This window comes from Zingiber officinale, chromosome 9A (genome assembly GCF_018446385.1).
Source record: "Zingiber officinale cultivar Zhangliang chromosome 9A, Zo_v1.1, whole genome shotgun sequence".
Classification (NCBI taxonomy): domain Eukaryota; kingdom Viridiplantae; phylum Streptophyta; class Magnoliopsida; order Zingiberales; family Zingiberaceae; genus Zingiber; species Zingiber officinale.
Window position 1 is genome coordinate 14,440,895 of NC_056002.1, and position 21,487 is coordinate 14,462,381.

Genomic DNA, 21,487 nt, shown 5'->3' on the forward strand with positions numbered 1-21,487 from the left:
GAAATTAGTTTAGCTATTTGTTTATAATTAAATTAGCTAAACTGTGCGATTTAACACAGGACTTTGACGTGAGACGAGTATTTCGGAGTCAGATTGAACCTTTCTATTTTCGGAGGCGGGTACTTTTGACTATTTGTCTTTGATATGCTTAGTAATGAAAATAATAAGTTGCATTAATTGTGTTTCATATTTGTTTCGGTTAATCACTGCCCAATACATGTTACCTGTTTGATTGGTTGTTTGATTGCATCTCTTATTGATCTTGTACCTGATCTATCATGCTCATGGGTAGTGATATAACCATGTTTTACCATGTCAGGACCTAGGTTTGATACCTTATTTGATCAGTATACCTGGATATGATTTATTCACTATGGTGCCCATTGTTATATGTCCAGAGGTTGGTTTAGTATATTACCATGCTTAGTGACATGCACCATTTGCATGATCACATTCTGTGCGATAGATTGCTCCATTATTGTTGAGCACTTTGCCAGTTTCATCACTGTTCGGTGCTCCGTTGTGACGCTCATGGGTAGCGTGACACAGCGTAGTAGCACGTCAGTTTGACTCTTCCGGTGCTCCGTTGATCCGCTCAGGGGTAGTGTGACGCAGCGTGTAGCACGTTAGAGATTCTTCCCCGTCATAGCGTACCGGGAGATGAGAGCATTGCGCTCCCCCATTTATGATTTGGGGTAGGAGTACGTATGTACTCCGACAGCATCTCGTCCACTCGATCACTCATTAGGAGTAGTGTTGCTGAGTGCACGGTTGTCACAGTCCTACCCACTTGGTCCCACTTATGTTGTGAGTTGGCTAACTGGCGTCAGGGGTGACCATGACATTGGCATCATATGCATGATGCATTTATTGTTTGTGTTTGTGTTTGTGTTTGTTGCATTTATATGTTGCACATTGTTTGGATACCTATGTTTGACATGCATACAGGTCTTCTATACCTTTCGGACTGTTTGTCCTTATACCGGGTCCTGGTTAGTACAGATTCTCTCCTGTCTTCTTCGGTTGTATTTACCTTTATTTTTATCAGGAGACTGTACGCATGATTAGTGCTAGGTGTTATTTCTTTACTTTGCATATCAATTGTACCTGCTGAGTGTTGGACTCACCCCGCCTCCATTGTTGTTATTTTCAGGTTGATGCTGTCAGGAGGGAGTTCCAGTCGCTGGTCCCCACAGCACGTAGTGCTAGTCCTCTGCTGGGTTGAGTTGTTATCTTATTTTAGTTTTTTTTCTCTATCAGACTTTGTTTTAGTCTTGTTTTTGGATTTTACATATGGATATTGTATGAAATCCTTTCGTTTGATGGACTTGTGATATGATTTGGATTTTATTCTACTACATGCCTGCCTGGAAGGCAGAAGAGGTGAGTTCGTCGGATTTGAGTTTTACGAGTATAGTTGAGTAGGGTGGATTTTGAGTCAGAGTACTATTGTTTGTGATTACTATTATTAACTGCGTGGTTGTGACAGCCAGAGGCTGAATACTTATATAAACTGCGTGGTGATTGATTTTATTTACTGTTATTATTCCAGCCGCCTGTGGCTGAGGTATATGAGATGTAGAAAAGTTTCAGATTGTCCACCGTACAGGGGAGATGCTGCCGAAATTTTCTCGGACAGGGACTACTCTGGGGCGTGACAATTTAGTGGTATCAGAGCACAGTTACACGATCTTTTGTTTTCGTATTTTGGATGTTTGGAATAACCTGATACCAATGTATTTACTTGGTATCAGAGCGCCAAGTTTGGCGATACTTGTTGGATTTTTGTATTATGAATTTTCGAGATTTATCTGATACCAAATTATTGGTATCAGAGCGGGTTATGATATCTGCTTTTGGTGTTCTGGAGATTTATCGGATACCTGTTGTTGGTATTCTGGGTATTTGGTTAGCGAGGTTTGCGAGTCAAACTGGACATTTATTTTGGATTTATACGGATTTCTGTTGTGGTTATATTCGGATTTCCGTTTCGGATTTATTTGGATTTCCGGCGATATGCTCGTTTGGAATTTTGAGGTCAAATTGGGGACTGGACAGCGACGAAACATCTCCAGACGGCAAATAGGTATGTTGTTATTTTATGTTTGTTATATTGGTATTGATATCTATAATTTAATTTAACAGATATGAGACGATCTACTCGTATTGCTGCGAGACGTGGTGCTGGACGACCACGTGCGAGGACCACGGGATCTCTGGATATGCCAGAGATGCCCACTGTTAGTGAGCTTGTCAGTCAGGGACAGACTCAGGATGCAGCGGGAGCATCGGGCTCTCAAATCCCGATAGCTCCTATAGAGATACCTACTTTGGCCACACCGACGGTATCCACTCCTACCGTATTTACGGTACCATCAGGTGTACCATTGGCGTACCCGACATTTGCTCCAAGGCAGCCTACGACGTACTCGGCACCACCGCCACCTGGATCTACAGTGTATCCTATACCAGTGGCACCTGTGCCCCCAGTGCCTACAGTAGCAGCAGCTGCACCATATTCGGTACCATTACCTACCGTATCTCTAGCTGTCACCACTTTTGTTCCCCAGCAAGCTTTCTTCATGCCAGGTATATGCAGCACCGGAGTTCCTCCTCCGGTTTATTCCAGGTACCACGTAGTATCAGCTCCAGTGTTTCCGCTTCCTCGCATCGTCCGTCTGACTCATCGATATTGTCACGCGAGCTAGGATTCCGACCGGTGAGTCGATGAAGACTCGTTTCACTCTTTTCGCGGAGATCTCGATCCGAATATGGCTCTGTCATGGATAGAGACTATGGAGCGACTTTCTTCTATATGGCTTGCTTCGAGTGGGAGAAAGCAGAGATGAAGCTAATGCCTGGTGGGTTACTCAGCGTTCTATTATTGGTGAGCGCAACGTCACGTGGACCAGGTTCAGAGAGGCTTTTGAGAGCCGTTTCTTTCCACTGTCCTATCAGATGTCTCGCCGACAGGATTTTATGAGTCTGAGGCAGAATAATCGCTCAGTGACCGAGTATAATACTGAATTCCTTCGGTTGGCTCAGTTTTGTCCAGAGTTAGTTGCGGAGGACAGAACTCGCATGATACAGTTTATACAGGGATTGGATGGTTATCTACATGTACAGCTTGCCGGATTAGGGATTACATCTTACTCTGATGCATTGAATCGAGCTTTGATGATAGAGTTAGCTCGGCCGACAGCATATCCGGACAGGAAAAGAAAGCATATGGGTCAGACATCAGGGCAGGTCCAGCAGACACAGGCGACAGGACAGCATCAGAGTAGTCACAGACGATCAGGTCAGAGTTCTTCTGGGGTTTCTCGTAGGCCTCAGAAGTCAGGACAGTCTTCCTCAGGACGTTTCCGGTCTCCTCGGCAGGATCGGAAACAGTCCACCAGCGATATACAGTGTTTCCGATGTGGTTCCAAAGACCACATCACTTCAGCCTGCACTTTGGAACAGTCAGTTTGCTTTTATTGCAAACTGCCTGGGCACCAGAGCCGAGATTGTCAGCTGAAGGCTCAGCACACGACTTCCGGAGGGTCAGAGCAGAGGGGACAGTCTAGTCAGTCAGTGTCTCGACGAGGAGGGCGGAGATTCACACCCTCACAGCGTCAGCAGGGAGCAGCTCCCTCTGCAGCAGCATTTGGCATGCTTGGACAGGAGTACTCCAGTGCTTCTGTAGCACCCCAGAGTTTTGTTCCAGGACCTTATTATCCGACTCAGGGGCAGTACCAGACTCAGTCCCAGCCAGCTGCACAGTATCAGTCACCATCCTCTCAGTCTTCTCTGGCTCATTATCCAGCACCGCCTCAGTGGCAGGCTTCTGCCCAGCCGCAGCAGCCGCTGGCAGCGTTACCTCCTCCTCCTCCGCCAGAGACTGGACGTGTTCATGCGATTACCAGGGAGGATGCGCAGCGAGCCGACGGATCCGTTTTCCGCGGTATGATTTCCATTTATTCATTTTCTGCTGATATATTGATTGATACTGGTAGCTCGCACTCTTTTATATCTCGTACATTTATGCGGGAGATTGGTAGATTACCCACTTGCAGACCCCAGCGATTGACTGTCTCTCTACCGTCTGGTGATACTTTAGAAGTCACCCAGGAGATCAGAGGTTGCCCGTTAGACTTTGGCAACATGATACTTACGGTAGATCTTCTAGTATTGGAGATGGTCGAGTTTGATGTCATACTTGGCATGGATTGGCTATCAGTTTATCATGCTACCGTTGATTGCCAGACGAGGGTGGTTACCTTCCAGCCTCCGAACCAACCCTCGTGAAGTTTCACTAGCATCAGAGATGACGGTATCTCGATTATTTCGGCGATTCAGGCGCAGAAGCTGCTGTCTCACGGCTGTCATGGTTTTCTGTTATCGTTGATCAGTACTGAGGACAGTAGTAGTTCGCAGCTCTCCGACGTTCCTGTTGTCCGGGAGTACCCAGATGTATTTCCAGAGGAGCTGCCAGGTTTGCCTCCCAGAAGGTCAGTGGAGTTCGCTATTGAGCTGATTCCGGGAACCGCGCCGACATCGAAAGCTCCGTATCGTATGGCACCAAAAGAGTTGAACGAGCTGAAGGTTCAACTCCAGGAGCTTTTAGACCGGGGATTTATTCGCCCTAGTGTTTCACCATGGGGTTCTCCAGTTCTGTTTGTCAAGAAAAATGATGGTACTATGAGGTTGTGTATTGACTACAGGCAGCTGAATGCAGTTCTGTTTGATCAGCTCAGAGGTACATCAGTGTATTCTAAGATTGATCTGCGATCCGGATATCATCAGTTGAGAGTCAGAGATTCTGATGTCCAGAAGACAGCTTTCCGTACCAGATACGGTCATTATGAGTTTTTGGTAATGCCATTTGGGCTTACCAATACTCCAGCGGTGTTTATGGATTTGATGAACCGTATCTTTCTGGAGTATCTGGATCAGTTTATTATCGTTTTCATTGATGATATATTGGTCTACTCTCGTTCCGAGGAGGAGCATGCACAGCATCTTCGCACAGTCTTGGAGATTCTTCGACGACATCAACTGTACGCGAAGTTCAGCAAGTGTGCATTCTGGCTATCCTCAGTTGGGTTTCTGGGACACGTGGTTTCTAGCGGTATTTGATTGATCCTCGAAGATCGAGGTCACCCGGTTGGGGCAGCAAGTCGATTCGAGAGATCCGCAGTTCGATTAGCGGATATTACCGACGTTTTGTCGAGGGCTTCTCGCGTATTGCTATGCCACCGACTACACGGAAAGGCATGAAGTTCATATGGTCCGAGGATTGCGAGACCAGCTTGAAGCGAAGATTAGTATCGGCTCCAGTTTTGGTTCTGGAGAGAATGGATTTGTACTTTACACCGATGCTCTTCGTGCTGATGCAGCACGGCAGAGTAGTCCTTATGCTTCTCGTCAGCTGAAGGAGCATGAGAAGAACTACCCAGTTCATGACTTGGAGTTAGCTGCCATCATCTTTGCTCTGAAGCTTTGGCGTCATCATTTATACGGTGTCACATTTGAGATTCTCACTGATCATAAGAGTCTCAAATATATTTTCACTCAGAAGGAGCTTAATCTCCGACAGAGGAGATGGATGGAGTTCCTGAAGGACTATGATTGTACCATTAGCTATCACCCGGGGAAAGCTAATGTGGTTGCAGATGCACTCAGCAGGAAGTCCAGAGGGACTTTGGCTTGCCACCGGACTTCAGTCACGGACTTGATTCAGAGTTTCTCGGAGTTAGATCTTGAGGAGCAGGGACCGACAGAGCAGGGTATTCTGGTTACCATGATTGCTCAGTCGTCGATCAGGACGAAGATCCGAGAGGCCCAGGCCAGTGATCAGCATTTGCAGTTTATTGGCAGTCAGATAGCTTCCGGGCAGCAGACCGAGTTTACACGAGACGAGGAGGGTATTATATACTTCCGAGACAGATTATGCGTACCTCAGTCTCATCCGGTCTTACAGGAGCTACTCCAGGAGGCACACCGTACTCGATTTGCGATCCATCCAGGCGGAACCCGCATGTATCGAGATTTGAGACGTTCCTATTGGTGGAACGGGATGAAGAAAGACATCGCGGATTTTGTAGCTAGATGTCTTGTCTGTCAGCAGGTGAAGGCTGAACACCAGAGACCTGCAGGATTACTTCAGCGGATTCCTATTCCTGAGTGGAAGTGGGATCACATTACCATGGACTTTGTGGTGGGTTTGCCGAGGACACGACGAGGCCACGATGCGATTTGGGTAATCGTTGATCGATTAACCAAATCCGCGCACTTCTTAGCGATCCGGAGGACTGATTCCCTGGATCGATTGGCAGATCTGTATTGCCGAGAGATTATCAGACTACATGGTGTTCCGTTGAGTATCATTTCGGATAGAGATCCACGGTTCACGTCTCGTTTCTGGCAGAGTCTGCAGCAGGCCTTGGGTACACAGCTCCGTTTCAGTACAGCCTTCCATCCACAGACAGATGGACAGTCAGAGCGGACTATTCAGACTTTAGAGGACCTGCTGAGGTCATGTGTTATGGATTTCAGAGGCAGTTGGGAGGACCATCTACCGTTAGTAGAGTTTGCTTACAACAACATCTTTCATTCGGCTATCCAGATGGCACTGTTTGAGGCGTTATATGGTAGACCTTGTCGGACACCCGTCCTTTGGGATGAGGTTGGAGAGGCCCAGCTGTTGGGACCTCAGAGAGCTCAGCAGGACGCAGAGTTAGTCCGTACTATCAGACGGAGGATGTCAGAGGCACAGGACCGCCATAAGAGTTATGCAGATCGGAGACGCAGACCACTAGAGTTCTCTGTTGGCGACCATGTATTTCTACGAGTTTCACCCACGAAAGGGGTGAAGAGATTTGGCCTCAAGGGTAAGCTAGCTCCACGGTATATTGGTCCTTTCGAGATATTGGAGAGGATCGGAGTAGTAGCTTACCGACTAGCACTACCACCGTCCCTGTCAGGCGTTCATGATGTATTCCACGTATCGATGCTGAGGAGATACGTACCTGATCCGACACATGTGCTGGCAGATATTCCAGTTCCAGTTCAGCCTGACATTACATATGAGGAGGTTCCGGTACGGATTCTCGACCGGAAAGAGCGTCAGTTGCGGAACAAGACTATCCGGCTGGTTAAAGTCGGATGGCAGCATCATTTAGACGAGGAGGCTACTTGGGAGCTCGAGGATACTATCCGAGCTCGATATCCCCATCTTTTTACTTGAGGTATGTGATTCAGTTTACCGTTCAACATTTATACTCTACATCTGTTGTTAGTACTTGCTGATGGTAGATAATGAAATTTGGGGACCAAATTTTTATTAGTGGGAGAGAATGTAAAATACCGGAAAATAGACGAATATTAATAAGGGAATTTTTCGAAATTTATGGAAATTTTTCGGGAATTTTTCGGAGCTCGTATGGACGAGTTAACAGGGATAAAAACGAGACCCGGGAAAACCTGTTTAGGCTACCCTATTTAAGTGAGGAAATGTTTATATTTCCTTTTTCTTTTTAAATTTCTTTTATTTCCTTTATTTCTCTCGCCGTTCACTGCTTCTCCTCGAAACCACCCGCGCGCCCTCTTTTCTCCCCGACGCCGTCCGATCCTCCTCCGAGCCCTAACCGCCGGGTCAGCGGTTCCTTCCTCGCTGAAGCCTAAAACCCTCGCCCACCTCCTTTTCTGCTTTCTTCTCATCTCCCTCGCGCTCACACCCTACTCTCCTCCTTGCCCTAATCGCCGACGCCTCTCCTCACTGCCGCCTTGACGCCAAGCACCACTGCACAGAGCCGGCGCCACCGCCGGCCACCCCGTGCCCTAGCCGAGCCCTTGCCGTGGAGTTCCTAGCGCCGACCCTTCTCCTTTTCCAAGCACCGGCGTCGCGTGAGCCATTGCCGACCCACTGTCGACTTCCCTAGCGTCGCTCCGTTGCCGCCACCACCACACGGGACAGCGGCGACACCCCTACAGTAGACGCGGCCGAGACTTCTCCCTGCCCTAGCCGACTTCACTCTCATCCCTTGCAGCCGATTGGTGGCCGCAACCCACAGTGCGCCTCTGACCATCGCCGGCCATCAGGTTCTGCCGAGCCACTTATTTGGATCTAGTGCCACTACTAGCTTCTGTGTTGCTTGCTGCCACCGTAGAGTTGTTTACCTGGAATCGCAGTAGCCGGCAGCCCTATTTTAGCCGCCACTCTTAGCTGTAAATAGAGGTAAGGAGCACAGATTGATCTAGAGTTTGGTTATCGTTGGTGTGATGATTTCTTGAGTTCCATTTTTTATATGGACAGTGAATCACAGGTTATTTCTTGGGTTCCAGCAACTATCCCTGTTTCGGCAGTAACATCACTGGTTGAGGTATTGTGGAGGAATTTGATTTTTCGTTGTAGATGATTGCTAGTTGTGTTAGCAATAATTATTGATTTAGGTTTAGAAGTTGTATAACGGTGTAGTTGGGATTAATGAAACTAACCCTAACTGGTCAGTGGATTAGAAATTAGTTTAGCTATTTGTTTATAATTAAATTAGCTAAACTGTGCGATTTAACACAGGACTTTGACGCGAGACGAGTATTTCGGAGTCAGATTGGACCTTTCTATTTTCGGAGGCGGGTACTTTTGACTATTTGTCTTTGATATGCTTAGTAATGAAAATAATAAGTTGCATTAATTGTGTTTCATATTTGTTTCGGTTAATCACTGCCCAATACATGTTACCTGTTTGATTGGTTGTTTGATTGCATCTCTTATTGATCTTGTACCTGATCTATCATGCTCATGGGTAGTGATATAACCATGTTTTACCATGTCAGGACCTAGGTTTGATACCTTATTTGATCAGTATACCTGGATATGATTTATTCACTATGGTGCCCATTGTTATATGTCCAGAGGTTGGTTTAGTATATTACCATGCTTAGTGACATGCACCATTTGCATGATCGCATGCTGTGCGATAGATTGCTCCATTATTGTTGAGCACTTTGCCAGTTTCATCACTGTTCGGTGCTCCGTTGTGACGCTCATGGGTAGCGTGACACAGCATAGTAGCACGTCAGTTTGACTCTTCCGGTGCTCCGTTGATCCGCTCAGGGGTAGTGTGACGCAGCGTGTAGCACGTTAGAGATTCTTCCCCGTCATAGCGTACCGGGAGATGAGAGCATTGCGCTCCCCCATTTATGATTTGGGGTAGGAGTACGTATGTACTCCGACAGCATCCCGTCCACTCGATCACTCATCAGGAGTAGTGTTGCTGAGTGCACGGTTGTCACAACCCTACCCACTTGGTCCCACTTATGTTGTGAGTTGGCTGACTGGCGTCAGGGGTGACCATGACATTGGCATCATATGCATGATGCATTTATTGTTTGTGTTTGTGTTTGTGTTTGTTGCATTTATATGCTGCACATTGTTTGGATACCTATGTTTGACATGCATACAGGTCTTCTATACCTTTCGGACTGTTTGTCCTTATACCGGGTCCTGGTTAGTACAGATTCTCTCCTGTCTTCTTCGGTTGCATTTACCTTTATTTTTATCAGGAGACTGTACGCATGATTAGTACTAGGTGTTATTTCTTTACTTTGCATATCAATTGTACCTGCTGAGTGTTGGACTCACCCCGCCTCCATTGTTGTTATTTTCAGGTTGATGCTGTCAGGAGGGAGTTCCAGTCGCTGGTCCCCACAGCACGTAGTGCTAGTCCTCTGCTGGGTTGAGTTGTTATCTTATTTTAGTTTTTTTTTCTCTATCAGACTTTGTTTTAGTCTTGTTTTTGGATTTTACATATGGATATTGTATGAAATCCTTTCGTTTGATGGACTTGTGATATGATTTGGATTTTATTCTACTACATGCCTGCCTGGAAGGCAGAAGAGGTGAGTTCGTCGGATTTGAGTTTTACGAGTGTAGTTGAGTAGGGTGGATTTCAAGTCAGAGTACTATTGTTTGTGATTACTATTATTAACTGCGTGGTTGTGACAGCCAGAGGCTGAATACTTATATAAACTGCGTGATGATTGATTTTATTTACTGTTATTATTCCAGCCGCCTGTGACTGAGGTATATGAGATGTAGAAAAGTTTCAGATTGTCCACCGTACAGGGGAGATGCTGCCGAAATTTTCTCGGACAGGGACTACTCTGGGGCGTGACAAAAAGTGCATATGCTTTCACACATTTCACAATGTACTCCCTCTCTAATAAAATGGTTGCTTTCGCTCCACGTCCGCTCAGAAGATACACTCAGGGCATCTCCAATGGGGGGTATTTGGAGGAGATATTTCTCTAAATATCCCCCCTCCTCAAATATCCCCCCCCCCCCAACCATTGTGAGGGATATTTGAGGGTGATTAGTTTGTGCCCAATAATTTTCCTTTATGTGGGGCCCACCAATAAGTGGGTTGCCATATTTTATTTTATTTTATTTTATTTATTTAATTAATGTTTTGCATGTTGGGTATTGTTGAAATTGAACGTTAGATAATGTTGAAATCGATCGGTGAATGTTGAAATCAAATGTTTGTTTTTTTTTCAAACGTTGAGCGTTGAATTAAAATCGAACGTTAATCAACGTTCGTTTCCAAACATGGTGCAGCGTTCCTTTTCCCCTATATATACATCGGTTTTTTCATCACTTTCATATTTATTGTCTACCAAAAATTTAGAGAGAAATAGATAAAAATTCTGATCATTGTTTTAGAGATTTGTTCAACACTCTAAATATCGATGAAAATATAGTGAAGAAAGTTTTCGAGTTCGTCCCAATTTTCTCAATGCTCAATTTCCACTTCCCACTAAAAAACCCACCAAATTTCCAACCTTTTCTATACTCGCCACTATATTAGCATATTTCCAAAGTTATCCAAATTATTTGAGTGACGACCCTTAAGCTCTGTTTTATACATATCCTCTAGAATATTGCCAGAGTAGTCAATATTTTATGCAAGCCTCATCTCATGAAATTAATCCGCTTCAATCATTAGATATTCAATTAAATGAATCGAGAAGAGCTAGTGTTTGATGCAACTGATAGTGATAAAGGTACAAAAATACATTATGCAGTCCCTGATTCACAATTTCCTCAATTCTCATCTAAAATAGGGTTCGATGATATTATTCTCAATTAAACACCATAGATGGACAACAAATCAGATGAAGACCATAGTAAGCGAACAACATGGACAATAGCAGATGATAAATTCCTTGTAGCAACCCACACAATTATTAGTAAAGATTCAATAGTTGACAATGCCTTGAAGAGTGAGTCTTTTTAGAAATGAGTGGTGATATACTACAATGTCAATCAAGATAAGGGAGCTAAAAATAGAACTGCGGAGAAAGCAAAATCACATTGGACTTTGCTGAAAAAGATCGTAAATAGATATAATAGAATCTATAATAAATGGTATAATGATCGACCAAGCGGATGGAGTGACGAGGATTTGATGACGCGAGCTCATGAAGAATACAAGAGTACTTTTAAAATTACTTTCCAATATAAACATATGTGAAGAATCGTGAAAAATAGTCCGATGTATGCTCCTCAATCCTCGTAACGACGGGCTACAAAGAAAGCAACATCAGAATCATCAGGTGCACATACTGACTATTCTAATCCTAACACAACTGTTGATATAGATAATAGAGAAATACGATCTCATCCAATGGGACAGAAGACAGCAAAGAGGAAAGTTAAAGAAAGAGTAGACTTAATTGATGAATTGAATCAGGTTATGCAACAATCAATGGCATATTTGAAAAAGTATAATAACAATAAGAAAGTGTGGATCAACTCATCTAAGTACATCAACTCCTCATAATGAACACACAAGGCATGACAGATGAACAACTTCAAAATCATCTAGCGATATGTGAACAACTGAAGAAAAAAATTAAATATGTAGTTAATTTCTATAGTTTATTTTATCCGCTTTATGTTTATTTTATTAATTGTAGTTTACCGCTATGTGTTTTATTAATTTAATATGATTTATACCTCTGTATTTCAATTTCAAATTCATAATTTTTTTTTAAAATTAAATGTAAGTTATAAAATGGTCATGGACCTCATAAATATTTTGTTGATGGGATATTTGATTGTGAAATTAGGGATATTTGAGAATGAATATTTAATTGATGGGATGCATAAATATTTAATCAGTGAAATATTTTATTATAAAATTTAGGATATTTAAATAATAAAATATTTAAAGAATGATATAGAAATAGGGGTCACAAATAAAGAAATATCTCTAACCATAAATACTCTCAGGGAAGATGTCTGCACAGTTTAGAAGATGCTCCATCCAAAACAGCTCTCTCCTCCAAATGTCTATATGGGGCGTGTATGTATACGAAGAATCTCATTCTGCATGCTGCCGAGTCTTCGTCATTTTTGTTTGTCTGAGGAGTTTACTAGAAGGGCCAAAGCTAAATGTATTTCATAGGATAAAAGAAACACTAGAAAATAATATATAATTTAGTATATTTCATAGGATAAAAACGAAAATGTCTATAAAATATGCAAGGCGCATAAAATGATAAAAACGAAGTAGCTGTTTGTTTTGGGCGGTTCTGACGGCCTTATGCCGGCCCACTAGATTACCGATTATCAGTCGGGCCACGTTACCACGTTGGAACACCTGATGTCCAATGGCCAGCCAGGTACGACGGATTGACCCAGTAAAAGTAAAGTCGGACAATTTTACAACGAACTTGTGGGACATGGAGGCGTGGTGAGGAAGGAGATGCACTAGGGTTTTACGACGGTTCGCTGCCTCTCCTTCGAATCTGCGTCACCGATTTTGTTTCTGCGGTCGCTGTTCGTTTTTCGGTTCGAATCCGGAAGGTTTTGAACTTCGGAGATGGGCGCCGTCGAGGACGAACTCGGGAACTACACGATCATCAAGGAAGGGGAGGCCGAGATCCTTATGCATTCCAGCAACACCGTATTCTTCAACAAGGCTCAGGTGGCATCTTGTGATTGACTTGGATGCGTCCGTGCGCAGTGTGAATTTATTATTTTTGGAATTTTGTGACAGTCAAATGGAAAAAAAAAAAATCCTTTTTGTAAGATTTGGTTGCGTTTCTTCCCTTTTTTATCGTCTGGAACCATTTTTTATTTTTGTAAGAAAAGAACAACTGTTTTCGTGCTTTCCTATTCTTCATTATTACGCTTTGCTAAAACAGACTTGCTGTGTTCGTTAGTTGAGAGAAACCTCTCACTCTATACTATGCATCAACTTGATGAACTTGGACAACGAAACTTAAACATGATAGATTCTCTTAGTTATCTGATGCTTCAAGGCGCCAAGTACATAGATGGTAAAGACCTTGAAAAGTGTTGCTATTCCTCCTGGGTTTGAAATCTGCTTTCGTCAAAATGCTGTCTTGCTGCCAAAGATGTTCCAAAAAGAGAGATTTTTTGTTTTTTTTGAAATTTTGATATTTGTAGTATAAGCAAAAAAGGGTTGGCTTTAAGCATCTCACAAGTAGATTTGATTAGTCATAAGGACGTTCCATTTCTCAGCTTCTTGTGAGTAGATTATGCCCTACTTGTCACGCCCTGGGGTACAGTTCTCAGTACCAGTACCCCACTTGTTGATGGTATAATACAAAAAATCCTAAAAACCCTCTAAACAAAATAATCAGGAAACTTATCAATATATATATATATATCATCTTTTTCGTAGACAACAAAGTTATACAAGTAACACGACACATGAAACAAAATATAAATATAATGAAATAAAATTAAATTAAAGCAAATCAGGAATTAGCGATCTCTGTGAGCGAGGCGAAGAAGAAGAGAAGAAAGGAGGAAGAAGGGCAGCAAGTTGCGGTGGAGAAGAGGAGAAAAGAGGAGGTATGGGGTGGTATGGTAGTGGCATGTGGTTGTCCTTTTCTCCTTTCTTATTTTTTTTTATTATTTTATTTTTTCTTTTCCCATACTTAGCACTACTTCAGTATCATGGTACTCTATGATCTTCAGTATCTTTTCACATTCTTCATCAGTCGTTCTTGTATACTGAATTGAGATGATTTTATGTGTGAGCCTACTTGGTCACTTCTTCTGAGACATCTAATGTATAACTTTTTTATTTATTTCAAGCTTCCTTCATAAGCATAAATTGGTTGGTTAGTATCTCATTTGCTTACAAATATTATTATAATTAACAATTCAAGTTAATGAGGCCTCGTCTCCATCGCTAGAGGCTATATTATGGCACTTGCGCCAAGTGCTATGAACCTGGTGTGGTTGGTTTAGCTTGTTATGGTACTAGTGTTTGGTTCCTGTATTGCTTTTTTAGAAGGATTATATCCAGAAAGAGATTGACTTGTATTGAGCTTTATCTCAAGCTATTTCGATCATTTGTTAGCTTAAATTTTTTGTATAAGTTGTTGGCTAATATATTTCAAGCTTCCTATTTTTTTGTTTTCTCTAATGCCAAGTGATCTTGCTGCTGCAATTAATGTTACTCAAACTTGTTGCTTTAATACTTCAATTAGGTATACAACCGGGATATGTCCATTGCTGTTTTGAGGACATTTATAGATAAACGGAAGGAGCATGATGCATATTTAAGCAAAAAAGGAAAACCTCTAAACAAGAATCTTATCGGAGAACTTTCTGAATCTATTACCTTGGATGGAAGTCCAGGTGCCATAGAAGATGAAAAAATTAATGGAGCTACTGAAGAAAAAGTTAATGGAGGGATTGAGGTACAACAGAATCAGTATGATGGCATAGCAAAAATTACTCAAGAGGGGGAAGAAAAAACTACTTCAGAAGAATGTATAAAAATTCCTTCTTTGAGAGGAAAACAAGAACCTAAGCCACCTATAGTACTTGAGGTGAGTCACATCTACTTCTTTAGCATGATTACTTCGCTGGATTTGTGTGTTTAAATTTTCATACCTATGAGTCTGAACTGTAATTTGCCATTCTGTGATAAAGACATGCATCTGTGGTTGTTCTATTAATAACTTATGTTTTTCTGTACATGAATTTATAGGCTTTGGCAGCTTCTGGATTAAGAGCTCTGCGATATTCCCGTGAAATAGAAGGGATTGGAAAAGTTATTGCTTTAGACAATGACAAAGGTTTCTTAATTAAAATTTGGATTGGATGCTATATATGCTATAGTTTTTTTCTTGTTTGGATATTGAATTGTAGGTGTAATTTTTCTTCTTTTAATTTCTTTTTGGTGCAGCATCTATTGAGGCTTGCAATAGAAATATAAAATTTAATGGTTTTGTTGCTTGTTCAAAAGTAGACGCCTATCTTGCTGATGCTCGAGTTTATATGCTCACTCATCAGAATGAATTTGATGCGGTAAATGACTTTTTATTCAAATTAAGTTTCACTCCATTTTCTTTTCTTTTTTTTTCCATGTTTTTGTTAGTATTTGGCTATTTGTTCAATTTGTCACTTAGGTGAAGTAAAACCTAGTGATGGGGTGAGAAATAGTTAGTTGTAATAAAAGTAAATATATATTTTATTTAGCTGATAGTATAATGAAGGTAGCGTGCTCATGTCATTTTGATCACATACTACTCTAAAATAGACACTTGTGATTCAAGGATTTTTTATTTTTTATTTATCTTTTCTGGGTGCTAGTAGATGCTCTACAGTGCTTGATTAAATTTCTGTTATCTCCTAAATTTTTCTCAATTTGGTCTGTCTTCAATCTGTCTGTTTTCCAATAGCTTAAAGGGAGGTGAAATCATAAAGGTTGTAGGATCTGGAATGAAAGATACAAAATATGTCGCTTATTTAAATTATTTCATGGTTACATCTAATCTCCAATTGTATTGTGGTACTCTTCCATGTTAACAGGCAAACTAGTTGTGTATCCTTTCTCCTTCAACAATTCTTTATATTTCATCGAAGTTTTGAGGACAAGTACTTGCATATAGGATTGCAGTTGCAGAAAGTTCTCTAAAATTTCTTTACATTTAGTCTAATATGGCCAATATCACTTATGAATACACCTGGACTGGACCAATATTATATAATAGACTTTTTATCAAATATGTTGCAAAATACTGCTATTTTCTGTATCTTATTATGTGTATATATCTGTTGATGAATGGAAAGTTGAATATCTATGACATTAATTTTGCTGCAGGTAGATCTTGATCCTTATGGATCACCATCTGTGTTTCTGGACTCAGCTGTTCAATCAGTTGCGGATGGAGGAATTCTGATGTGTACAGCTACTGATATGGCAGTTCTTTGTGGAAACAATGGGGAGGTTTGCCATTCAAAGTAAGGTTTGCAACATTGCTTTTGTACACACAAATCACACAAAAAGAAAAGGAAAAAGGCATTTTGGTATTAATATCAGAATTTTCTATCAAAAATAGGTATGGCTCCTATCCTGTGAAAGGGAAATATTGCCATGAAATGGCATTGAGGATCCTCCTTGCATGCATTGAGGTAATTTATACTATAATGATCTTTGGACCAATATACCTTTTGTTTTAAAATATATAAAGACAGCTGTAGCTCCACAATATTGATTAATAGAAGACATTTTGATAGCTTCTTTTAATTATCACTTTACCATCTTCCAATGCAGAATCATGCAAATCGCTACAAGCGCTACATTGTCCCTATCCTCTCTGTCTATATGGATTTCTATGTCCGAGTTTTTGTTCGGATATACACGTAAGTGCATTCTGCCTTGTTGGTATTATCCTCTCTGTCTAAATTCAGGTGGTAGGTTACAACTGGTACCCTTTACATAGTTTTCTTTCTTTGATCTTCTATTCAGGTCAGCAAGTGCAATTAAAGAAACACCTCTCAAACTCTCTTATGTTTATCAGTGTGTTGGTTGTGATTCTTTCCATCTCCAAAGTCTTGGGAGGACTGTTTGTAAGGTAAGCTCTTACTCTGATCATTTTCCTTCTCATTGGATCTTTTGTAGTTTTCTGCTAGTCAAGCATCTTATGCCTCGTGTTGAATTTTTGTTTTGTTCTTTTGGAAGGATAATAGCGTCAAGTCTGCTCCTGGATATGGTCCCGTGGTTCCTCAGAAGTGCAGTGATTGTGGAAAGAGGTTTAACATGGGTGGTCCTATATGGTCTGCTCCAATTCATGACAAGCAATGGATAACTTCTATTTTAGCTAATGTTAAAGCTATGAAAGAAAGGTACCCCGCTTTTGAGAAAATTTCTGCCGTGCTGACTACTATCTCAGAGGTTAATCCCTTTTCTAGCTACTTTTGTTTACTATATTTGCATCTCAATTATCTGCTATCTTAGTCTTATTACCTGCCTAATCCATAATGTTTTAGTGAAATAACACCTCTTTATAGTTTCTCTTTTTCCTTGACGTTGATTCCATTTGAATGGAATGATCATTTGAATCTTGGTAGTATATGCTACCTTTTTGTTATCCTTTTAGTTTTTTATGTGCACTATTTCAAAGTGTACTAGTAACTAAATGAACATATAATTCTAAACTAGATGTCTTTCCATCTTGATATTGGTTTTTATTTAAGCTGATTTCTTTTCCATCTGCCAAAGATTGTTTGCGCCAGTTCATGGATACTCTTTATGCATATCTCTTTGAACTGCTATTGAAATTCTAATTAGATTGTAAACCTTTCTTATAAATTGAAGCTTATGTTTATTTGTAACACATGCAGGAACTACATGATGTTCCTCTCTTTGTAAGTCTCCACAGTTTATGTTCGACACTCAAGTGCACCTCCCCACCTGCAGTTGTGTTCCGCTCTGCAGTCATCAATGCTGGGTTTCGGATATCGGGGAGTCATGTGGATCCTTTGGGGCTCAAAACCGATGCTCCAATGGATGTCATCTGGGACATCATGCGGTGTTGGGTAGTTTTTTAATCCTTTTGAATTGCTTCTAGCTACGTTATGTTTTAACACACCTAATACATATTAGCTCATACTGTCTTCTTGCATGACATTTTCCCAGGTAAAGAATCATCCTGTGAAGGCACAACAAGACAATTCAGGAACAGCGATACTCGCCAAAGAACCAAAACTGCAAGTATGCCTCTCTCTCTCTCTCTCAGCTGTGGATCACTTCTGAACAAATATTAATATACTTGATGTATTAGCCTTAAAGATTGAGATTCCTCGAGCAACATCCTAGTCTAGTTCCGCACAATAAGTTTAGGCCAACGAAATGTGTTTATTTAGTTATAGGCATCAACTACTACTCTTTGAGCCAACCATTTAGTCTAGCAAAGTTAATAGGTCCATTCTCATTCTCATCTGGATATATAAAATTTGTGATAATTGGTATTAGTGAACCTAATCCTAAGTATGGTTAGTTTGAGGAGAAAAAAAAAATCATTGGGCCATCACATGTTTACTTCTTAGTCATGATTCTAGACTATAAGTTGGATATTGAGACTTGACTAAAATTGTTGTTATTGTTAGATAAATGCTCCTCTTCGTATCGCAGGCAAATTTTGCCCGAGCAGCTGCTTCGCTCAGCAAAGCCAAAGTTAAAAAGGAGGCAAGGTACCTTCCTAACCCAGAGAGGCATTGGGGACCTAAAGTTAAGGCAGGGAGGCAAATTACAAGCAAGCACTCCTCTTTATTGGGTCCTGACATAGCGAGCAAGTCTCTTGGCAAGGAAGCTGAAACTGAAGCACACAAGGTAGAACAAGATGAACTAATTGTGCATTCAACACAAGAGACAGCGACAAAGCGACAAAAGACTGACTGCTGATTATTATTGTCTTCTTCGTCTACATTTTGTTCGAACCTACTTTTAGATATTCAACAAGGTGTATTTCAGTTAATGTAAATATATCAGGTGATTTTTTTATTAAATGTTCCCAAATGCATCTCAAGGTATGATTAATGCTAATATATATATATATATATATATATATATATATATATATATATATATATATATTTTAAAGTTCTCGGAAATGTCCATTTGGTTAGAGGATGATAATTTTGTTATAATGAGATTACGAGTCAATTTTTGGTGGGCGTATGTTTTTAGCGGAAAAAAATTTCTTCCATCTCTAACCGTTTAATGGTTGGTTATAAATTGACTTTATTTATATATCATGAAGACGAACTTGAGAAGCATTTAGAGTCAAGGTAATCACTTTTTGTTATAAAAATATTTTTTTTAAACGAGATTTCTATGTTATTGTCAAATACCCGATATATAAATGATCACTATATATAAATGAGTGATCAGGTAATTTTTTTATAATAACTAATAATTGTCATTTTATACTGTAAACTCTAAAATAAAATTGTTAAAATAAATACTCGAAGCAGTTTATTATCTATTATTTTGGTAATATAGATATTTAATTTTTACCATCCGTTTAATTCTAACTCATTTGGTCTCACAAAAGTTTCTAATAAATTAGAAAGCACAAATATATTTTAATAGATAGATTAACATTATAAATTTTTTAAACTCTTTTATTGTAATATGTGGGATGAAATTTAAACTCTCATTATTTAGAAAGTCTTACTCCACTTTTTACCATTGTATCATAGCTCTTAGACTAATTTTGATGTAGTTTATGCAAGAAGAATCAATTATCCTTATGGGTTGGTACAGTTAATATTTATATGAGCATTTGTTTCAATAGGTCTTAGATTTAATGTTTAGAGGGTACCAAATATCTCATTGAGTATTTGATGTTTCTCATATAAAAGACCATCGGACTAGGATAAAATTCCTTATAATTTATAAGCCAAGCTGATGATACTAAATCACTGTGAAAGAAGAATCAATCTCTCATCTCCAGATCCAAATGATTGATTTGCAAGCTTCAAGATCTATCAAATTCAAGCCCCTTGCAGTAGGTGTCACATCCAAGGAATTTTTAGGGCATGTCATGTGGCCTATCTAGTTGTAAATGGTTGCTTGTTGGACTCGTAGAACGCCACCTTTTTATGATTAGGGTGACACTAGTTGGCCCTGACAAGGGCACCCCCCTCCATGTGATCTCTCCTTTATACCATGTGATCCCTCTCCACCTTCCCTTCCTCAGCAAGTACCTTGCTCAGAAAGTAGCAACCTTTGACAATTTCATTGTGCAGCAAAGCAAGCAACTAAGAAACATACTATGTATATGAGCTGGAACACTGCAGAAGCTATTGTCAGTGAATTACCTTCATAGATGAGATCAAGCAACAGTGCAATCTTGGATGATCTGGTAATTCTTCGGCACAGAAATAAAGACTTCTGCTGGATTATATCATTGCTCGCCTGAATTGGCATGTGAATTCTGTCAGCAGATATCTGGTGAAAGGAACCTCCAGCCTGCCAGTTCTTTAGTCAAAGCAAAGACAGTTCGATACTTAGAGTTTCTATTATACGATGTCTCAGAAAAGATCATGTAATTTTATTTTATTTTTTTTTGTAAGAGATTGTTTATAGGATTTAAATCCGTGACTTTTTATTACATGGTAATAATTTTATCATTACGTAAAGACTCATCTTCTCCTACCAGTTATTTAATCTTGAGCCAAAATAACCTGTAAATTATAAGAAACTCAAAGTTCAGTATCACTATTCTCAATCCATCTATATGTAGCAGAACCATTCCAGTTAAATAATTGCTTCTTTGAAATCATGGATGAACCTACCTTGATCTTTGCATGGATCCAAACTCTCTGCATAATCAGAAATGCGAAAAGGTGACACAATTGAAGTTTGTGCAACTACAGCTGTTGACGGGGAGCTGTTAATTTTTCTTGTGCTGCTGCTGCAGCAGTAGAAGAAGATATCCCTTTCTGTCAATTCTAGCAATGCCATGTCCTGCATTGCTTACTGCAACAAGTATGGACTTGGCATGGAAGAAGGAATTCTTACCGTAATGATAAATCAAACACGTATACACCATTCTTTCTATCAGGAAAGAGGGAAGACGGTCGGTTGAGGATGTGACTCTATGGTTGATCATGTGAAGACTTCACTCCACTCTACAAAATCAAGAATATAAATGCCGAGATATAAAAAGAGTCTTGACATTGACTCTCCGACGTTCAAATCAATTACCGAAATAGTAGAAAGGCGGCAGAGAGAACAGTAGCAATAACAGGAGCGTAATCACAAATAACGTATACCTCCGCCGATGCATAGACTTCATTTTATATAGTCCTCTAGTAACAGACGTGCACATTTCTCAAAGTACGTGCATGTTTTCCCAACTGTCCTATGAAAAAACATATCAGGAAAGTGTCTCTGACACCATTCCTTAACAGGGTGTGTAAATTTCTGACATGACAGTAAAAACTTTCATCGTACGATCTACCTATTGACCACGCCCCCTATTAGCGACACCGACTTTCAGAAGGATATGATAAGATACGCAAGAGGTCCCACTGTTTAACCAGCAGGGGTGCCGCTCCGCCAAGATACCCTGTCTAGTCGCTCAAGGTCATTCTTCTCCATGGATGCTCAGCTCAGTAGTTCATTCCTTGCTTAGCCGGACAGGTAGTCCGATCGGACTA

General features: G+C 40.6%; 1 protein-coding gene across 1 annotated transcript; it reads left to right on the plus strand.

The window, feature by feature from the left end:
* The first annotated feature begins 12,679 nt into the window (after nucleotides 1-12,679).
* On the plus strand, nucleotides 12,680-18,840 carry LOC122020467 (probable tRNA (guanine(26)-N(2))-dimethyltransferase 1). Its single transcript, XM_042578412.1, has 12 exons — nucleotides 12,680-12,977; nucleotides 14,518-14,862; nucleotides 15,024-15,111; nucleotides 15,222-15,343; nucleotides 16,140-16,279; nucleotides 16,378-16,450; nucleotides 16,593-16,681; nucleotides 16,788-16,893; nucleotides 17,001-17,213; nucleotides 17,663-17,857; nucleotides 17,958-18,032; nucleotides 18,453-18,840. Exons 1-12 carry the CDS (start codon nucleotides 12,873-12,875, stop codon nucleotides 18,720-18,722), a joined length of 1,821 nt encoding a protein of 606 aa, XP_042434346.1. The 5' UTR covers nucleotides 12,680-12,872; the 3' UTR covers nucleotides 18,723-18,840.
* Nucleotides 18,841-21,487: the final 2,647 nt, after the last annotated feature.